General features: G+C 70.2%; 2 protein-coding genes across 2 annotated transcripts; one reads left to right on the forward strand and one right to left on the reverse strand.

Moving 5' to 3' along the window:
• Window positions 1–3,024: 3,024 nt before the first annotated feature.
• Window positions 3,025–8,711, forward strand: FA09DRAFT_12480 (hypothetical protein). The gene is made up of 4 exons (XM_025739052.1): window positions 3,025–5,362; window positions 5,427–5,685; window positions 5,739–6,011; window positions 6,068–8,711. Exons 1-4 carry the CDS (start codon window positions 3,111–3,113, stop codon window positions 8,522–8,524), a joined length of 5,241 nt encoding a protein of 1,746 aa, XP_025601651.1. The 5' UTR covers window positions 3,025–3,110; the 3' UTR covers window positions 8,525–8,711.
• FA09DRAFT_12528 (kinase-like protein) lies at window positions 8,712–14,210 on the reverse strand. The gene is made up of 3 exons (XM_025739056.1): window positions 11,540–14,210; window positions 10,364–11,487; window positions 8,712–9,880 (listed from the first exon to the last, which is right to left on the reverse strand). Exons 1-3 carry the CDS (start codon window positions 13,955–13,957, stop codon window positions 8,899–8,901), a joined length of 4,524 nt encoding a protein of 1,507 aa, XP_025601652.1. The 5' UTR covers window positions 13,958–14,210; the 3' UTR covers window positions 8,712–8,898.
• Between the last annotated feature and the right edge of the window lie 457 nt (window positions 14,211–14,667).

The raw sequence follows: 14,667 nt of genomic DNA on the forward strand, positions 1-14,667 counted from the left end.
GAGCACGGGCGTGGGAGTGCGCGAGATGAGGCGCGACGGCGGCGCAGAGTAGAAGTCGCCGTCGACGCTCGAGGCATAGCCGCCGGGCGTCGTGTACTGCGGCAGGCCGTACGCGTCGCCGTCGACGCCATTGGAGCTGCCGGCGCGGCTGAGGCTGCGCCGCGGCACGCTGCCGGCATCGAGCGCCGGCGTGGTGCTGCGCTCGGGCGTGTGCCATGCGTCGGCAAAGGGCGTGGCGCGCACGGCCGGCTGCGAGGCGTTGGGGTGCGGCTCGCTGAGGCGCCGCGTCGACGGACTGTCAGAGCGCGGGCCGGCGGCGGCGCCGGCGTCGAGCGACTCGCGCGGCGGGTCGTAGGACGTGGTGCGGTGGATGGCGTTGCGCGCCGCCAGCGTGGGTGCGAGCGACGAGCCCGACGACGAGGGCGGCGACGGCGACGGCTGGTAGGCAGAGCGCAGCGGCGAGGCGAACTGCGGCGCATGCGTGTGCCGAGCCTGCGCGACGGCCGACGACGCTGGTGCCGGTGCCGGAGCGTCGCCCGCACTGGGAAAGTAGCCTGCAGCGGCGGCACCGGCTTCGCTCGGCGACACGACGACGGCGTCCAACGGCGCGCCTGCCGCATGGGCGCCAGACGGACCAGCCATACTGCTGCGGTACGCAGCTGCGGCGGCTGCGAGGCCGGCGCTGCTGCAGCTGCTCTAGCAGATGCGGGCCAGCGCTGCGACGCTGCTGCTGCTGCTCCCGACGAGTGGTGCGGCCTGCGAGCCGGAGCGCGGGCGCGTCCGCGAGGCACGGCCGGCGGCGGAAGTGCGCAAGGCGCGGCGGAGCGCGGTGGCAGCGCAGACAGAGGCAGCGGGGTGCCTGTGCTGGCGCGTAAGAGGCGTAAGAGAGAGTGCGAGGTCGAGGTGGTGAGGAGAGGACGTCGAAGCGGGAGACGTCGCAGCGCCGACGCGCGCCAGCAGCGCCGGAACGCGGCCGCGGGCAGCGCAGGCACGCGAGCAGCGCCGCGCCCACAGCAGCGGCAGGCACGGCGCCCGCCGCTGTGAGGCTCCGCCACGGCGCGCGGCTCGGCGCGCAGCCCGACAGGCCCCAGGCACGCGAGCAGCACGGCCGCTGCGGCAGCGTCGCTGCCCCTCGCCACACCTGTGCCTCGCCTTGCCGCTCCCTCTGCGCCTCACAAAGGCCCGCTCTGCCACGCCCGCGCGGTGCGCCCCATGCGCGATGCGCCCTTTGCAGGTCCGCCGCCGCCCCTGGCGTCACAAGAGATCAGCCGCACCCACGCTCTCGCGGCGCTGCGGGCCGTCGCTCGCCCCGCGGTGCTCCGGCAAAGGCACCTGTCTGTGCTCGCCGGCAGCCGGTGCTCCAAGGGAACGGCGGAGCGCAGCGTGTGGGAGCCTCGGGCGACAAGATACCCGGCAGCGGTGCGTGAAGCATGAAGAGGATGACGAGCGCGCACGGCGTCCCTCCAACGTCTCGCCCGATGCCCGGCTCTGCATGGAACAGTCTACTAGTCCTCCGCTCTGTCCCGTCTGCCGCGTCGGCACGCAGCGCTGTGCCGCCATCGCTGATGCTGCTGGGCGCTGCATGCTGTCGTGAGGGAGCACCGCGCTTGCGATCCGCAGCCCCCTCTCCCGACCCCAGCCGCGAGGGCATGCCGCATGATGCTTCATGCGCGATGCCGGACGGCATCACACGACTGCTGCCGCTGCCGTCTGCGTCTGCATCTCGCCTGTGCTGCGCGAGCGAGCCGCACCGCTGCCCGACAGAGAGGGCCCTGCAGATGCAGCAGCACCCAGCGCAGCTGCGTATGGATGCGCTCGAGGTGCTGCGAGACATGCCGCATGCCGGGTCATGCTTCATGCCGCGCGGCCGCATGGTGGTGGCAGCCGCGAGGGTCCGCCGCAGCGCGGCCGGCATCAACGCCTGGGAACGTCCGTGACCCTCATCCAATCGATGATTCAAGGTGCGTGAAGCTCGCCATCTGCCGCGGCCGGAGCCAAGGCGAGCGGATCACATGGCGGACGGCCGTTCGGCAGAACGAGAGCGGCTTCTGGCGCCGTCGCGACGGGTGGGCTATTTTGGCGGCGCGGCGGCGTGGGAACAAGGGCCCGCCGCGGCTGCAGCACGGCGATCCCCCGCGCCGCAGCGAACGTCGGACCCGTGCCGAGAGCATCGCCGGCTGGGCCTCCTCGCAGCCGCCTTCTCCGCCGAAGCTCCAGCTCGGCTCTCGGGGAGCCTCCCATCGAAGGCCATCTGCGAGTCTAGTTGTCGCTCCTCCATCCGCTGTCGAGCGCAGAGTGAAGCGCTGTCCTGTAGTGTGGGGCACGAGAGGATGCGCCCTGCCAGTCCATGGCGCCTCCTCTGCCGCGTCGTCTTCCCTGCCGGCCTCTGTCGCACGGCCTCGGATGTCTGATGTTCCTCCATGGCTTGGGCCTGTCGCTCGATGGCTCTTCATGCTTGTGCTCGCTGTGTCGCTGCTTTTCGCTCTCCGGCGGAGGCACGCTGTGAAAATAAGCTCCTCGGCGCTGCTGATGCTGTCCCACGCCTCCGCTGGCAGCGATCATCTGTCATGCGGCCGGCCTGATACGGCAGTCGCCGCAGCATCAACATGCCGGCGACGGCGCCACGCTGTCAGACACCAGTAGCAGCCGCAGCTGCCGTGCGAGTGAGGTGCCGTGCTGTCCAAAGCGCAGCCAGCGCGATGGCGACGGTGCGGCGGCAGCGCGGCGCGGCGGCGCGCGCCATGGGCCGCTGGGGTGACATGGCGCGCCCGACGCGCCGGCCGCTGCCTCTGCTCGCCATCCACCGATGAGGCAGCCTGCCTACCGCTCCGCTCCGCGCCCGGCCGCCGAGCCGTCGCAGCGTCAGCGGTGCCGTGCATCGCTGCCGCCGCACGCCGCAGCCAAGCCGCAAGCACAGCCTCACGACCTGGATGTTGAAGCTGCGCAGCAGCGGCGGCGGCGAGGGCCAGCGAGCGTCCCTGGTGGTGTCGAGGCCTCTCTCCGACTCTCTCTGATCCTCCACACCTCCCTGCCCTCTCGACCTCCATCCTCAACTTACCCTCCCACAAACTAGGCACCCTACTCATCAACCCCAGTGCGCTCGACAGCACATGTCAGGCCTCGGCATGTCTGGCCTCGGCATCTCCTTCTCGCCCGAGCCGCCGGTGCACCAGAAGGCACCGCAGCCGCAGCGGCAGCGGCCCCGGGCGAACCCGTCCTACTCGTCGCTCTCCTCGGCCGCGAGCAGCAGCGGCAGCGAGCGCGGCGGCCTGCCGCGGCGCCCCGCCAGCAGCGTCGACCGGCGCGTGCGCATCGCCAGCGGCCTGCCGGGCATCCTCGGCGCCGACACGGAGAGCGACGTGAGCCCGCGCTCCGACGCCGACACGGCCAGCCTGCTCTCGCTCAGCACGCTCGACGGCCGCGATGCGCACGGCCAGGGCCGCACGGAGCGCCTCGGCGCCGCCGTGGCGGCCATGCAGGGCGGCCAGCAGCCGACGTCCTACTCGTCCAGCGGCAGCAGCAACGGGCGCGGCGGCGTGGCGCGCCGGGCACAGACGATCCGCAAGCAGGCCAGCCAGCCGATCCTGAGCCGCAGCAGCACGATGCGCTTTCCCGTGCAGTCGGCCGTCGACGCGCCATCGATGAGCCGCAGCCAGTCGCAGGTGTCGCTCAGCTCGGCGTACAAGAGCAGCGGCGGCCAGTCGGCCGGCAGCGGCCTCGGCCGCACTAGCGAGATCCCACGCAGCGTCTCGCGCACGCAGCGTGGGCCTCGCGTGCGTGCCCGCACCCTCGACGCCAACGAAGAGGCGCCGGCGCCGGCGACGACACGCCGCGTGCCCGACGGCTTCGGCGGCTACGTCGAGGTGCCTGAGACGGCCAGCACCGCAGACCAGGGCTCCGCCGACCCGCAGAGCTCGCGTGCCTTTGACGGCCCAGCTCTGCGTGCCACGGCGCCGGAGTTCCATCCATCACCAACGGAGAGCCAGGTCACAGGCATCTCGAGCTACTCGGCGCCGTCTGCCACGCACAGCCAGCAGTCGCGGCCACGGCCCGTCTCTGCCCAGCCAGTGCTGCGCGTCGGCAGCTTCTACGGCGCCGATGGCGTCGAGACGGCCTACCTCGACGCCGACGGGCGCCTGTCGCGCGCCGGCACGAGTGTGGCGTCTTCAGAAGCCAGCTCCAAGACCCGCCAGCGTAGCCAGAGCGGCGGCCTGCCGCGTGCGCACATGATGTCCGGCCCCGATGCGGCACAGTCCATCGGTCCGCACAACGCCGGCGCCCCGGCCGAGGCCGTCACTCGCGGTATCGGCGGCATGCGCAGCGTGCGTGGCTTCCGCGGCCTCGAGGGCGCTGAGCGCGGCGAGGCCATGGTCAGCCTCGACTCGCTCGAGTCGCGCTTCCAGCTCGGCGAGGCAATCATTCCCGGCCGTGTGCGCACCGCCGAGGAAGAGAGCATCATCGGCTCCGACGATCAGGGCCACTCGCGCCGCCAGAGCATCTCGGGCACGACTACGGCCGGCACGGAGGTCGGCCCGGGCGACAGCATCAGCAACGTGGGCACGGGCGTGCGTGCGCCGTCGCGCATGCGCTCGGACAGCGCTGCGTCCATGGGCCGCCCACGCAGTGCCAGCTCGGCGGCTGGAGTGTCTCTCGAGCGCTCGGGCACGCTGCTCTCGCAGGCTGGCAACCCGGCACGCCGTACGCGCGAGCTCAACCGCCTGCTCGACCCCGGAGCGACTCGCGCTGGCAAGGCGGCGTCCGTCGTTTCTTCCTCGTCGGCCTCGTCAGTCGGCACTTCGGCTGCCTCCGAGGCGTCGCTCGGCTCTTCGCGCGGCCTCTCGCGCTCGAATGCCGTGGGCCCTGCCTCTGCGCCGCCGGCTGTGCTCGAGCACGGGCGCTCCGGCAAGGCGCGCGTCGAGGTCGACGTGGTGCTCGAGAGCGACCTGGTCGTCGAGGGCGGCATGCTCCGTGGGCGTCTCGAGATCAAGCTGCGCCGCACGTCGGACAAGAACGGCGGCCTGATGCTGGCGCAGCCCAAGATCCGCGTCGTCGGCTTCGAGGAGCTGCTCAACGACGACACGCGCCACATCTTCTACCACCACGCCACCGTCATCGACGGCGACCGCTCCAGCGGCGGCCCGTCTGAGGCCTACGTGCTCGCTGGCAGCCCGGACATGTGCTCGCCCCAGGCTGAGGGCCGTGCGCCTCTGCCTTGCTTCGCGTCGCCGCCGGACTCCGAGGGCTACTCTCTCGGTGCCGAGGGCAACCACCTGATTCCCTTCGCGCTCGAGCTGCCGATCGGCAAGGGCGCAAAGGGCAGCTTCCGCGGCAAGCACGCAGTCGTTCGCTACATCGTCATTGGGTGAGCACACTGCCAAGAGCCTGACTTGCCCTGTACTGCGACTGACGCTTCATCCCTCCGCCAGCTCGGTCAAGCTGAAGAGCGCCGACGGCTCCAACCGCTCGATTGCGCACTTCTACCGCCATGTCGAGCTCTTCCCATACCTCAACCCGGCTGTGGTGCTGTCGACGGCGCCGAAGCCGATCCAGGCGCGCGCCAGCAAGGGCCTCTTCCTCGGCGGTTCGGGCAAGGTGCACCTCAGTGCCAGCCTGCACCGCGGCACCTGGGTTGCTGGCCAGCGCGTGCATGTCAACGTGGCGATCAAGAACGACACGAGCAAGAAGGTGAGCAGCAGAAGCGTCGTCGGATCCGCTGCAGCGCTCACATCTCCACTCAGGTCAAGAACATCACCCTCGCGCTCGTGCGGACCGTCACGCTGTACCGGCCTCGCCCCGAGTTCGACATGGGCACAGCCCAGTCAGACGAGGCATCGGGCGCGTACATCGACCCTGATGCCTGCACGACGTCGACGAGCCGCAAGAAGATCAGCGAGGAGACGCTCGAGCTCGGCCAGAAGGCCGGCGGCAAGGGCGTCGTCACTGCGCGCGGCTGGTGGACGGGCGTGGAGAGCAACTGCTCCGTCGACTTTTCGCACTACATGCGCCTGCCCGTAAGTGAAAGCGTCTCCGTCCTCGATCCGCTTGCTAAACGAAGACCTCACACCAGTCGGATGCGCTGAGCGTGTCGCGCGGTCGCCACGTCGAGGTGATGTACTCGATCAAGGTCTCCGTCAGCAGCTCTCTGTCTGCAGACGTCTCCGTCGAGCTGCCGCTGCGCGTCGTCAACTTTGTCTCGCTCGACCCGCCGCCGCTCAAGCCGACTGCTGCTGGCGCTGCGCTCTCTGAGGCGCCGTCGATGGCGCGCACCTGGAGCCAGGCCTCATCTGCGACGCAGTCCGAGGTGCCGATGATCGAGCGTGTGCGCTCGATGGAAGCACTGCGCAGTCCGGGCAAGATCGAGCACGCCACGGGTGCTGCCCGCTCGCGGCTGCCTCTGCCGCCGCTCGGCGAGCAGCAGCACCAGCAGCAGTACTTGCAGCCAGATGCCAACCCTGCTCGCCGGCTGCAGCACCAAAAGTCGCTCGACTTCATCAACCACGCCATCCGCAGCGCTACCGCTCGTCGCGGCGGCCTCTCGTCCGGCGAGCCGAGCCCGATGGGCCTCGGCATCGATGTGCCCGAGGGCTCCGAGTCAAATGCGTCGTCCTCGCCGTATGGTGACCTCACGCCTCAGGCTGCCTCGTCGTCGTCGGGCAGCAGCATCTCGCGCGGTGTGGGTCCTGTGCACCCGTCGTGCATGCCCTACGAGCACCACGAGAGCTACGCGAACATCCCAGGCGTGGGTACGGTGCCGTATGTGCAGGTCCGCTCGGTGGCCCTCGACGACGCCGACGACAACTCTGACGACGGCGACGCGGGCGACCGCACGCTGGGCCTCAACGACGACAGTGTGGACGAAGTCGACTTTGTCATTGGCTCGGCGCGTCTCAGCGAGGGCTCGCCCGAGTTCGACTCGGTGCCGCAGCACCACTCTGCCCTGTTCGCCACCAACATGGACGAGGGCGACCTGTCCTTCGACTCTGATGCCACGGCTCGCGAGGACGACAGCATCCGCGAGGATGCCGTGCGTGAGGAGGATGAGTACGACGAGGAAGAGGAGCGCCTCAAGGCACGCGAGGCCATTGAGCAGCAGCGACGCGAGAGACAGGCTTCGCAGCAGCTCCAGCTCCAGAAGGAGCAGGAGGCGCTCGAGCAGGCGCAGATGGAGCAGGCTGCAGCAGAGGCATCGCAGCGCGCCGCTCCGTCCAGCGAGCAGGACGAGTACGCCGAGTACGAGTCCGCTGCGCGCCTGGAGGACTCGCAGTCCACGACGCGCTCGGAGCGTGCTCTTCCGGAGATCGAGGAGAGTGCAGAGGATGCGGCGACGCCAATCGCCCGCTCGCCCGCCAAGATGGCGATGGCACCCACGGCTTCCGCCTCGTCTCCGGCTGTGTCACTGCGTGCAGCTGTGGCGGTCCAGCCCACCACGTCGTCGCCAGCCGTCCGCGTTCGCGTCAACTCGACTCAGGGTGCCACTCGGCCTTCGCTTCCGCGGCCGCCGTCGCCGTCCAAGGCGGCAGCATCGCCGCCGAAGTCGGCTCTCAAGTCCAAGTCAAGCTTCACCTTTGCCACCAGCAGCGCGCCCCTCAAGGCGAAGCCAAGCGTGGTACCGCAGCCGGCAGCCGCAGCAAGCACAGCGCCCATTGCATTGCGTGCAAAGGTGTCCGCGTCTCAAGTCGTCGCTCCCCCTACCGCTCGCGGTCAGCAGCAGCCACAGCAGGCTGCAAAGCCGAAGCCTAGCGCGGCTCCCATCGACAAGCCTCAGCCCGAGAAGCCGCAGCCCGAGAAGCCAAAGAGCAAGAGCCGCTCGCGCGGCGGCCGCAACCGTCGCTCGCCGCGCCAGGGCAGCAACGGCTCCAAGTCGCCAACTGGCTCGAGCTCCGACGCTTCGTCGCCGGCATCGAGTGCGTCCGAGCTGCGCACGCCGGAGAGCGCCTGTGCAGAGCTGCCTGGCGTCGTGGTCGCCGACACCGACGCGCCGATGACCGGACTCGGCTTGTCGCTCGGCGACGAGCCGCAGGTCATCACTGCGAAGCTCACTCAGCGCAGCGGGCCCGAGACGCCGCGCAAGTCAGGCATTGCCGAGAGCGGCGACCGCACTGCACGCAACACGCCCGGCGACGCCGAACGCCTGCAGCGCTCGGGCAGCACCATGACGTTGCGTGGCAGCGCCGTCGTCGTGCCCTCCGTGCGTGCGAAGATCAAGGCGCTCGAGCAGCAGCGCGCTGCCATCCGCGACTTCCGTGGCGAGTCTTGCAGTCCGGGTGGCATGGGCACGCCTCCCCGCCTGGGCGGCACTCCCGGCCGCACGCCGACGAGCGGCAGCCGTGTCGCGAGCGCCTCGGCCGTACTGGCACGTCGCGATGAGATCAGCGCCTCGCCGTCGTCCAAGGGCCTGCACCGCAAGCCGAGCACGCTCAGCATCTCCTCCGACGCCGAGACGAGTGTCTCGACAAACACCGACTACTCGCTGCGCCGCCCGCCGAGCGTGATGTCGTTCCGCGCGCCGATGCTCAAGCAATGAGCTGCACATTCCGGCCGCTTCCTCTCTCTCTCTCTCTGACCTTGCCCGGCTTGTGCATCTTTCCCGTCCAACAAGGCGCCCACCTCTGCTGGCTGCGGCCTTACCCCACTCGTTCATCCGCCGTGTTCTATCTCTCTACTCCATCACCACTGTCTCTGTGTCTCCCTGCGCGGATCGCCCTGCCGTCCTGCTTGCCCTACTCATCCGTCCTTGTGCATACTGCTGCTTCGTCAAATCGTTCGTGAATTTAGTTGCAGCGGATACAAGCACATGCCGTGGGCGCAGGGATGAGAGGTCGAGCATGGCGGGATGGAGGAGTGGATGAGGAGTGATTGAAGAGGGGTGAAGGGTGTATGATGGGATAGGGCAGCCGGCTAGCTTCGGCTGCGCACCGAGAAGAAGCGCGATACGCCGCTCTTCTGCACCGGCGGCGGCGGCATGAGACTCGCGGCCGGCACATGGTCTTGGGCGGCAGGAACGGCGACACCCGCAGCGATGTTCGCGCGCTCCTTCTTGGCCGAGAGCGAGTGCGCCATGCTGAGCAGACTGGCCTTGGCCGCCGCAGGGCGCGCCACGGCGTGCTGGGCCGACGACAGGGCGGGGTCGCTCGGCGTGGTGTCCGCGTGAGGCAACATGCGGCTGCGCTCGCGCCACGCAGGCATCGAGTTGGTGTCGGTGGTGCCTGTCGTGCCCGGCACGCGGTCGCGTCGCGCCGGGTCCCACTTGGTGTAGATGGCAGGCGTGGCGTTGGTCACCGAGGTCGGCGCCGTCGTTAGCTGCGCCTTCCACGGCACTGGCGTCGTGGTCGCTGCTTGGTCCGCGTAGCGGTGGTTCGCGACGCTCTGCGCTGCCGACGGGCGCTCGCGGTCGAGCCAGCTCGTGTACTCGCGGCTGCTCTGGCTGCCATAGCTGGCGCCCTCGTCACCGGCGCCCGACTCTTCGTGGCTGTAGCGCGCCAAAGTCCTTTGCGGCACGGCAATAGGGCTGCGCGGAAAGGTGTTGCCAAACGACGCGGGAGTGTGCGGCTGCGAGACAGATAGGCCACTACGCATCGCACCGCCAGTCTTGTACTTCGACACGCGGCTGAGATCGCGCGCGAGATCCTGCGACGCCTGCGCAAGCTGCGCGAGGATGTCGTCGCGCGGGTCAGGCACGCTGGAGCTGGCAAGTCCGAGCGGAGCAGCAGGCAAGTCTGCCGAAGGCAGCACCTCGGCGGACTGCGAGCGGCGCAGCAGCGTCTTGTCCTGCTTGTTGGCGGCATTGCGGCCCTTGCGAGCGCCACGCTTGCGGCGCTTCGAGTGACCGATGGGCCGAGGCGCCTCAGACTCGTGTGCCGGCGGCACATCGGTGTCGCCGCTGGCGCCGCCGCCGTGCTCGTCGGCGTCGGAAGCAGTCTCTCTGGTCGGCGAAGAAGCATCCCTCGGCGTGGCGTTGGCGAGCACGTCCGAGTCCTCCGAGCTCTGCGGGCTGTGCCGACTGGCGTGGGCAGCAGCAGTGACTGCCGGCACTGCCTCGGCGCTGCGCTCTACGTCGGGCTCTGGTCCAGTGCTCGGCACCCTCGAGGCAGCGCGCGAGCGCGGCGCCGAGCCTCCGCTCAGCGGAAGGGTGCGCGTCGGAGGCGAGAACGTCGGCGACGGCAAGATGTCTGGCGTGCCCTCGACGTTGGGACTGAGTGACCCGACCGAGCGATCGCGGCGCGGCTCATCTCTCGTGGCCTCGCCGTTGGCGTATTCGGGGAAGAGCGAGGGATAGTTCGGCAAGTCGTCGTGCTCGAGTTCCATGCTCTCGTGGATCGTGTGCTGTCCCGGGCCAAACGCCAGCGGCGACCCGAAGAGCGACGGCAGCGTCGAGCTTGACGGCGTGCGCGAGTAGACAATGGGCGAGGTGATGTCGGTGTCTGCGCCGCGCGAGGGCCTCGGCTGCCCGTCCTTGGTGCTCAGCAGGCGCGGCAGGTCGGCAGCCCACATGCCCAGCTCGCTGGCTGTGACACGACGGCGGGGCGAGCCGTCGCTGCGCGGGTTGGTGACGTCGCACAGAACGTTGTCGGCGAGGAACTCTGCAGCCTCGACGGAGAGGCCATCGAACGCCTGCGTGAGGAAGCGCACCGGATCGTACGAGAAGGCAGCGAACGAGTCGCAGGCCTCGGCGCACGGCTCCGCAAAGGGGCTGCGATGGAAGAGCAAATTGAGGAGCACGACGCCGAGACTCCAGATGTCGGCCTGGCGCGGGTCGTACCAGTCCGCGACGTTGTTGCGGCACTCGTAGGCCATGTATGGCTTGCTGCCGCAGTCAAAGTCGACGCACTCGTCCTGCGCCACGGCGAGGCCAAAGTCGGTGAGCTTGACGGTGATGCGGCTCTCGAACTCGCGCATGCTCTCGCGCGTCATGCTGAACGACGACGAGCGGCGCGTGGCCGTGCCCGGTCGGCCTGCGCTGCCGCGCGAGCGGTCTAGACTGTCCGCAGAGTCGTCGGCCATCGCCTCGCGCCGGTCCTCGACGATGAAGTTCTCCGGCTTGAGGTCGCGGTGCGAGATGCCGCGGTCGTGGCAGAACTGCACGGCGTCGCACATCTGCTGGAACATGCGGCTCACGAGACGCAGCCGCTTGCGCGAGAGCAGCGCCGCGCCGGCCGTCGAGGCAAGCAGCGAGGGCGATGGCGGCGTCGAATCGCGCGCGGCGCCCGCGGTGAGATCGCCCACCGTCTGGTCGCCCTTGATGTAGAATGTGGCGCTCGTGTCCCCTTCAGAGTCGGCATAGCCCGGTGACGCATCGCTGTTGGAGTCGGTGTAGCCGGGCGAGAGGCCGCTGCCGAGGTTCTCCGTGTCGTGCGCCTGCTCGAGCCAGTAGTAGAGGTCCTGGCCCGGGCAGTACTCGAGAATGAGGAAGAGCCAGTCCTCCGTCTCGTACGTGCGGTACAGCGTCACGATGTGCGGGTGCCGCGGGATTGACTGATGAATGGTGGCCTGTGGTGAAGGGTGAGCATCGGTGCAAGGGCCTGTTGCCCGTCGGACTCACCTCTAGGCGCTGCACCTCGAGCATCTCATCAGACAGGTCGCGCTTGCAGAGACACTTGAGCGCAAACTCGCGCGGCGGCTGCAGGTCGCTCTCGCTCAGCGAGCCGCTCGAGTCGGCGACCGACGAGATGGTGCGGTCGCCCATGGCCACGTCGCTAGCGCGCAGCGTGCGGCTGTAGATCTCGTGGTCGTCTAGCGCCGACGGCGTCGGCGGCGACGAGGAGCTCTCGGCGCGCGCCTGCGTCATGTTGACGCCGTTGGCGGCTGCGACCTCGGGCGAGGCGGACGCGCCGCCAGGCTTCGGGTCGACCTCGCGCACAAGATACACGACGGCGTAGCTGCCCTCGCCCAGCTTGCTAATCACCTCGAGCTGCTTGCCGTTCGTGTCGCCCGGCTGCTCGCGGAAGCCGTCGCTCGTCTGGGCGATGCGGATGCGCAGGCCGTCGTGCATCATGCCCGGACCTAGGCGGTCGCCCACCTCGAAGATATCAACGGGCCGCGCATCCGTCAGGTGACTCGCCTGCCGCGAGATGCAGAAGCCGTCCGTCAGGCTCTGCGGCCCAGCCATCATGTCCTCGACGCTGAGATCCACATCGTCGAGCTCGGCGCTCAGCTCGGCAATGTCGTCGCCGCCGTTCGAAGACGGCGCGAACGAGCGACGCGCCCATGTGCTGGCGAGCTTGGCCATCAGCGTGCGGCTGTCTAGCGAGCTGTCGGCGTTCGACGAGCTCAGGTCGGGCGGCGCACTGTCTCTGTCTGCACTTGACGCGCGCGAGTGCTCGGTGAAGTAGTCCTCGGGCGATGCCTCGCGGCCCTCGTGCAGCGTCGGCGGCGCCATGGCCTCCACATCGCTGAGCGTGTGGAAGCTGCCCAGACTGCTGAGCCGGCGCCGGCCTGCGAGCCCGAGGCGCGCCATCTCCGCCACCTCGACGGCCGCCGGGCTGAACGGCGCCGTGCTCGGCGGCCGGCTACCTGCGCGGCTCGACGCTGCCACACTCGGGTCCGGCGAGCGCGAGATGCCACGCAGGCTCGGCGTGCGCACGCGGTCGTAGTGCGCCACGCCCGGCAGCAGGTTCTGGCCCGACTCGCGGTTGCGCAGGTGTGGCGGTCGGTAAGGCCTGCGAGACGGCGCGGCGCCAGACATGATGCTCGCGTTCGACGGCGATGCGGCGGACGCCGCGCTGCTGAAGATCTGCGACGCTCGGCGCGAGTGCGCCAGCGAGTGGGTGCCCGGACCGCCGTGTGACGAAGCGAGCGAGGCGACGGAATCGCGCCGCAGCAGTGAGTGCACGTTGCCCGTCGTCAGCGCACTCGGCGTGAGCATCGAGGCGATGTAGCCATTTGAGGCCGAGTCTGCTGGCGGAGAGATGCTGCGGTGGGCAAGGCGCGGCGACGGGCCGGGGCTGAGAGGTTGCAAGGCGCGCCCGGCACGCGGCACTGCGGGTGGCAGCATGGGTGTAGATGTGGCTGCGAGAGAGAGAGGCGAGCGCTTCGGCGAGCCCGTCGCGATGGCCAGGTTGCGCGCTTGCGGCGGCGCGAGGCCGTGCTGCGTCGCTGGTGCCGCCTTGGACGGGCTGGACGGCACTGTGGCCGCCTGGGCCGGAGGCTGCGGGACGCCGCTCGAGCCAGTCTCATCGTGACGCTTGTTCAGCACTGCTCGAGCGGCGACGAGCTCGCGCGAGCTGGAGCCGGGGGCGCCAGACAGCACGCCAAAGCCCGACACGGCCGCACGCGGCACTGGCGAGCCGTCTGCCGGCGTGCTGGCGTGCGGCCGAGCCTGCCCGGGCGTGCGCTGCGGCGTGCCCGGCAGGCTGGGCAGCGAGCTCGTCGGCGTCAGTGCCCAGTTCTCGCCGCCGAAGCGCGGCGAGTTGCTCGGGTGCACGAGCGGGCGCTTGCGCACGTCGAGCGGCGTGGCGTCGTTGCGGATCTGCAGTGGGTTGAGCGGCGCCGCGGGCCCTGTGAAGTCGCTGCTGCCGGCGAAGAGGGCGCCGGTGCGCAGCAGACGGGCCCGCGCCGAGGAGGCAGGAATGGCCTGCGCCGACGCTGCCAGCGCGCTGTGGTCGGCAAAGGTGGCGTGCACGGGCAGGCTGCCGCTCAGCACCGAGCCGCCGGCCGCAGCGGCACCGCCGAGCGAGCTGCTGCCAGCCGCACCAGCGCCCAGCACGGCCGACGGCGGCGGATGGGCACGCCAGTTGTCGCTGTCCTTCTTGCGGCCGGGCTCCTTCCAGCCCCAGGCGCTGTGGTGCGTCGGCGGGCTCGACGCACTGCCGCCGGCCAGGCCGCGCTGCTGGGCCATGTCCGCCGACACGGCGCCAGGAATGGCGCGGCCCACGGCACTGCCCGGCGGCTGTGCGCCGTACGCGGCATCGAAGGAGGCGGTCTTGGAGCGCCAGCGGCCGGCACGCTCGGAGCGGCCCATGGCAGCGGCGGCGGAGACGTGCACCCGGCTCTGGCCTCACGAGCGTGAAGGAGCGGCTGGCACGTGGGCAGCGTCGAGGGCCATGCAGAGGAGGGAGCGCGCGAAGGAGGTGGGCGAGGTGCTGAGTGCGGCGGCAGCGCCTAGCTCGTGGCGACTGCGCGACTGGCCACCTGCCCAGCAGATGTGTAGAGCCTGGCTGGTGCAGAGATGCGGTTGCCGGAGCGGCGAGGCGAGGCGGCGGAGTGTTTGGACGCGGCGAGGAGCGTGCACGAGCCAGGCGGCGAGCGGCGGTGGGCTGTGGCAGGCGAGCAGCAGTTGGAGAGCAGTGGCGGATCAAGAGCGGTGCATGTGGATTAGAGGCGGCGCAGGTAGTAGGGCGGGTGCGAGAGGTTGGCGATAGGCGCGCGTGTATGGGGTGCGGCAGGCGGGAACGAGAGCGGTGAAGGGCGCGGCACGGGCGGGTGTGATGAGGAGCGAGGCTGCGAGGCGGAGAGCGGGCCGAGACGGATGACGAGCGAGAAGGCGAGAGAGCGAGACGGGTGCGGACGAGACGGAGGTGTGACGGCAGGGAGCACGCCGGCTGCGAGTGCGAGTGGGGCCAAGGTGGAACACATGCGAAGCGGGCCAGCGAGGCGAGGCGAGGCGCGCGAGGCACGGGCGAGGGCGTCATGCTGCTGCGCCGTGCGCGCCGCACGCCGGCGCCTGCCACG

The sequence above is a fragment of the Tilletiopsis washingtonensis genome (genome assembly GCF_003144115.1).
Source record: "Tilletiopsis washingtonensis strain MCA 4186 unplaced genomic scaffold FA09scaffold_1, whole genome shotgun sequence".
Taxonomy (NCBI): domain Eukaryota; kingdom Fungi; phylum Basidiomycota; class Exobasidiomycetes; order Entylomatales; genus Tilletiopsis; species Tilletiopsis washingtonensis.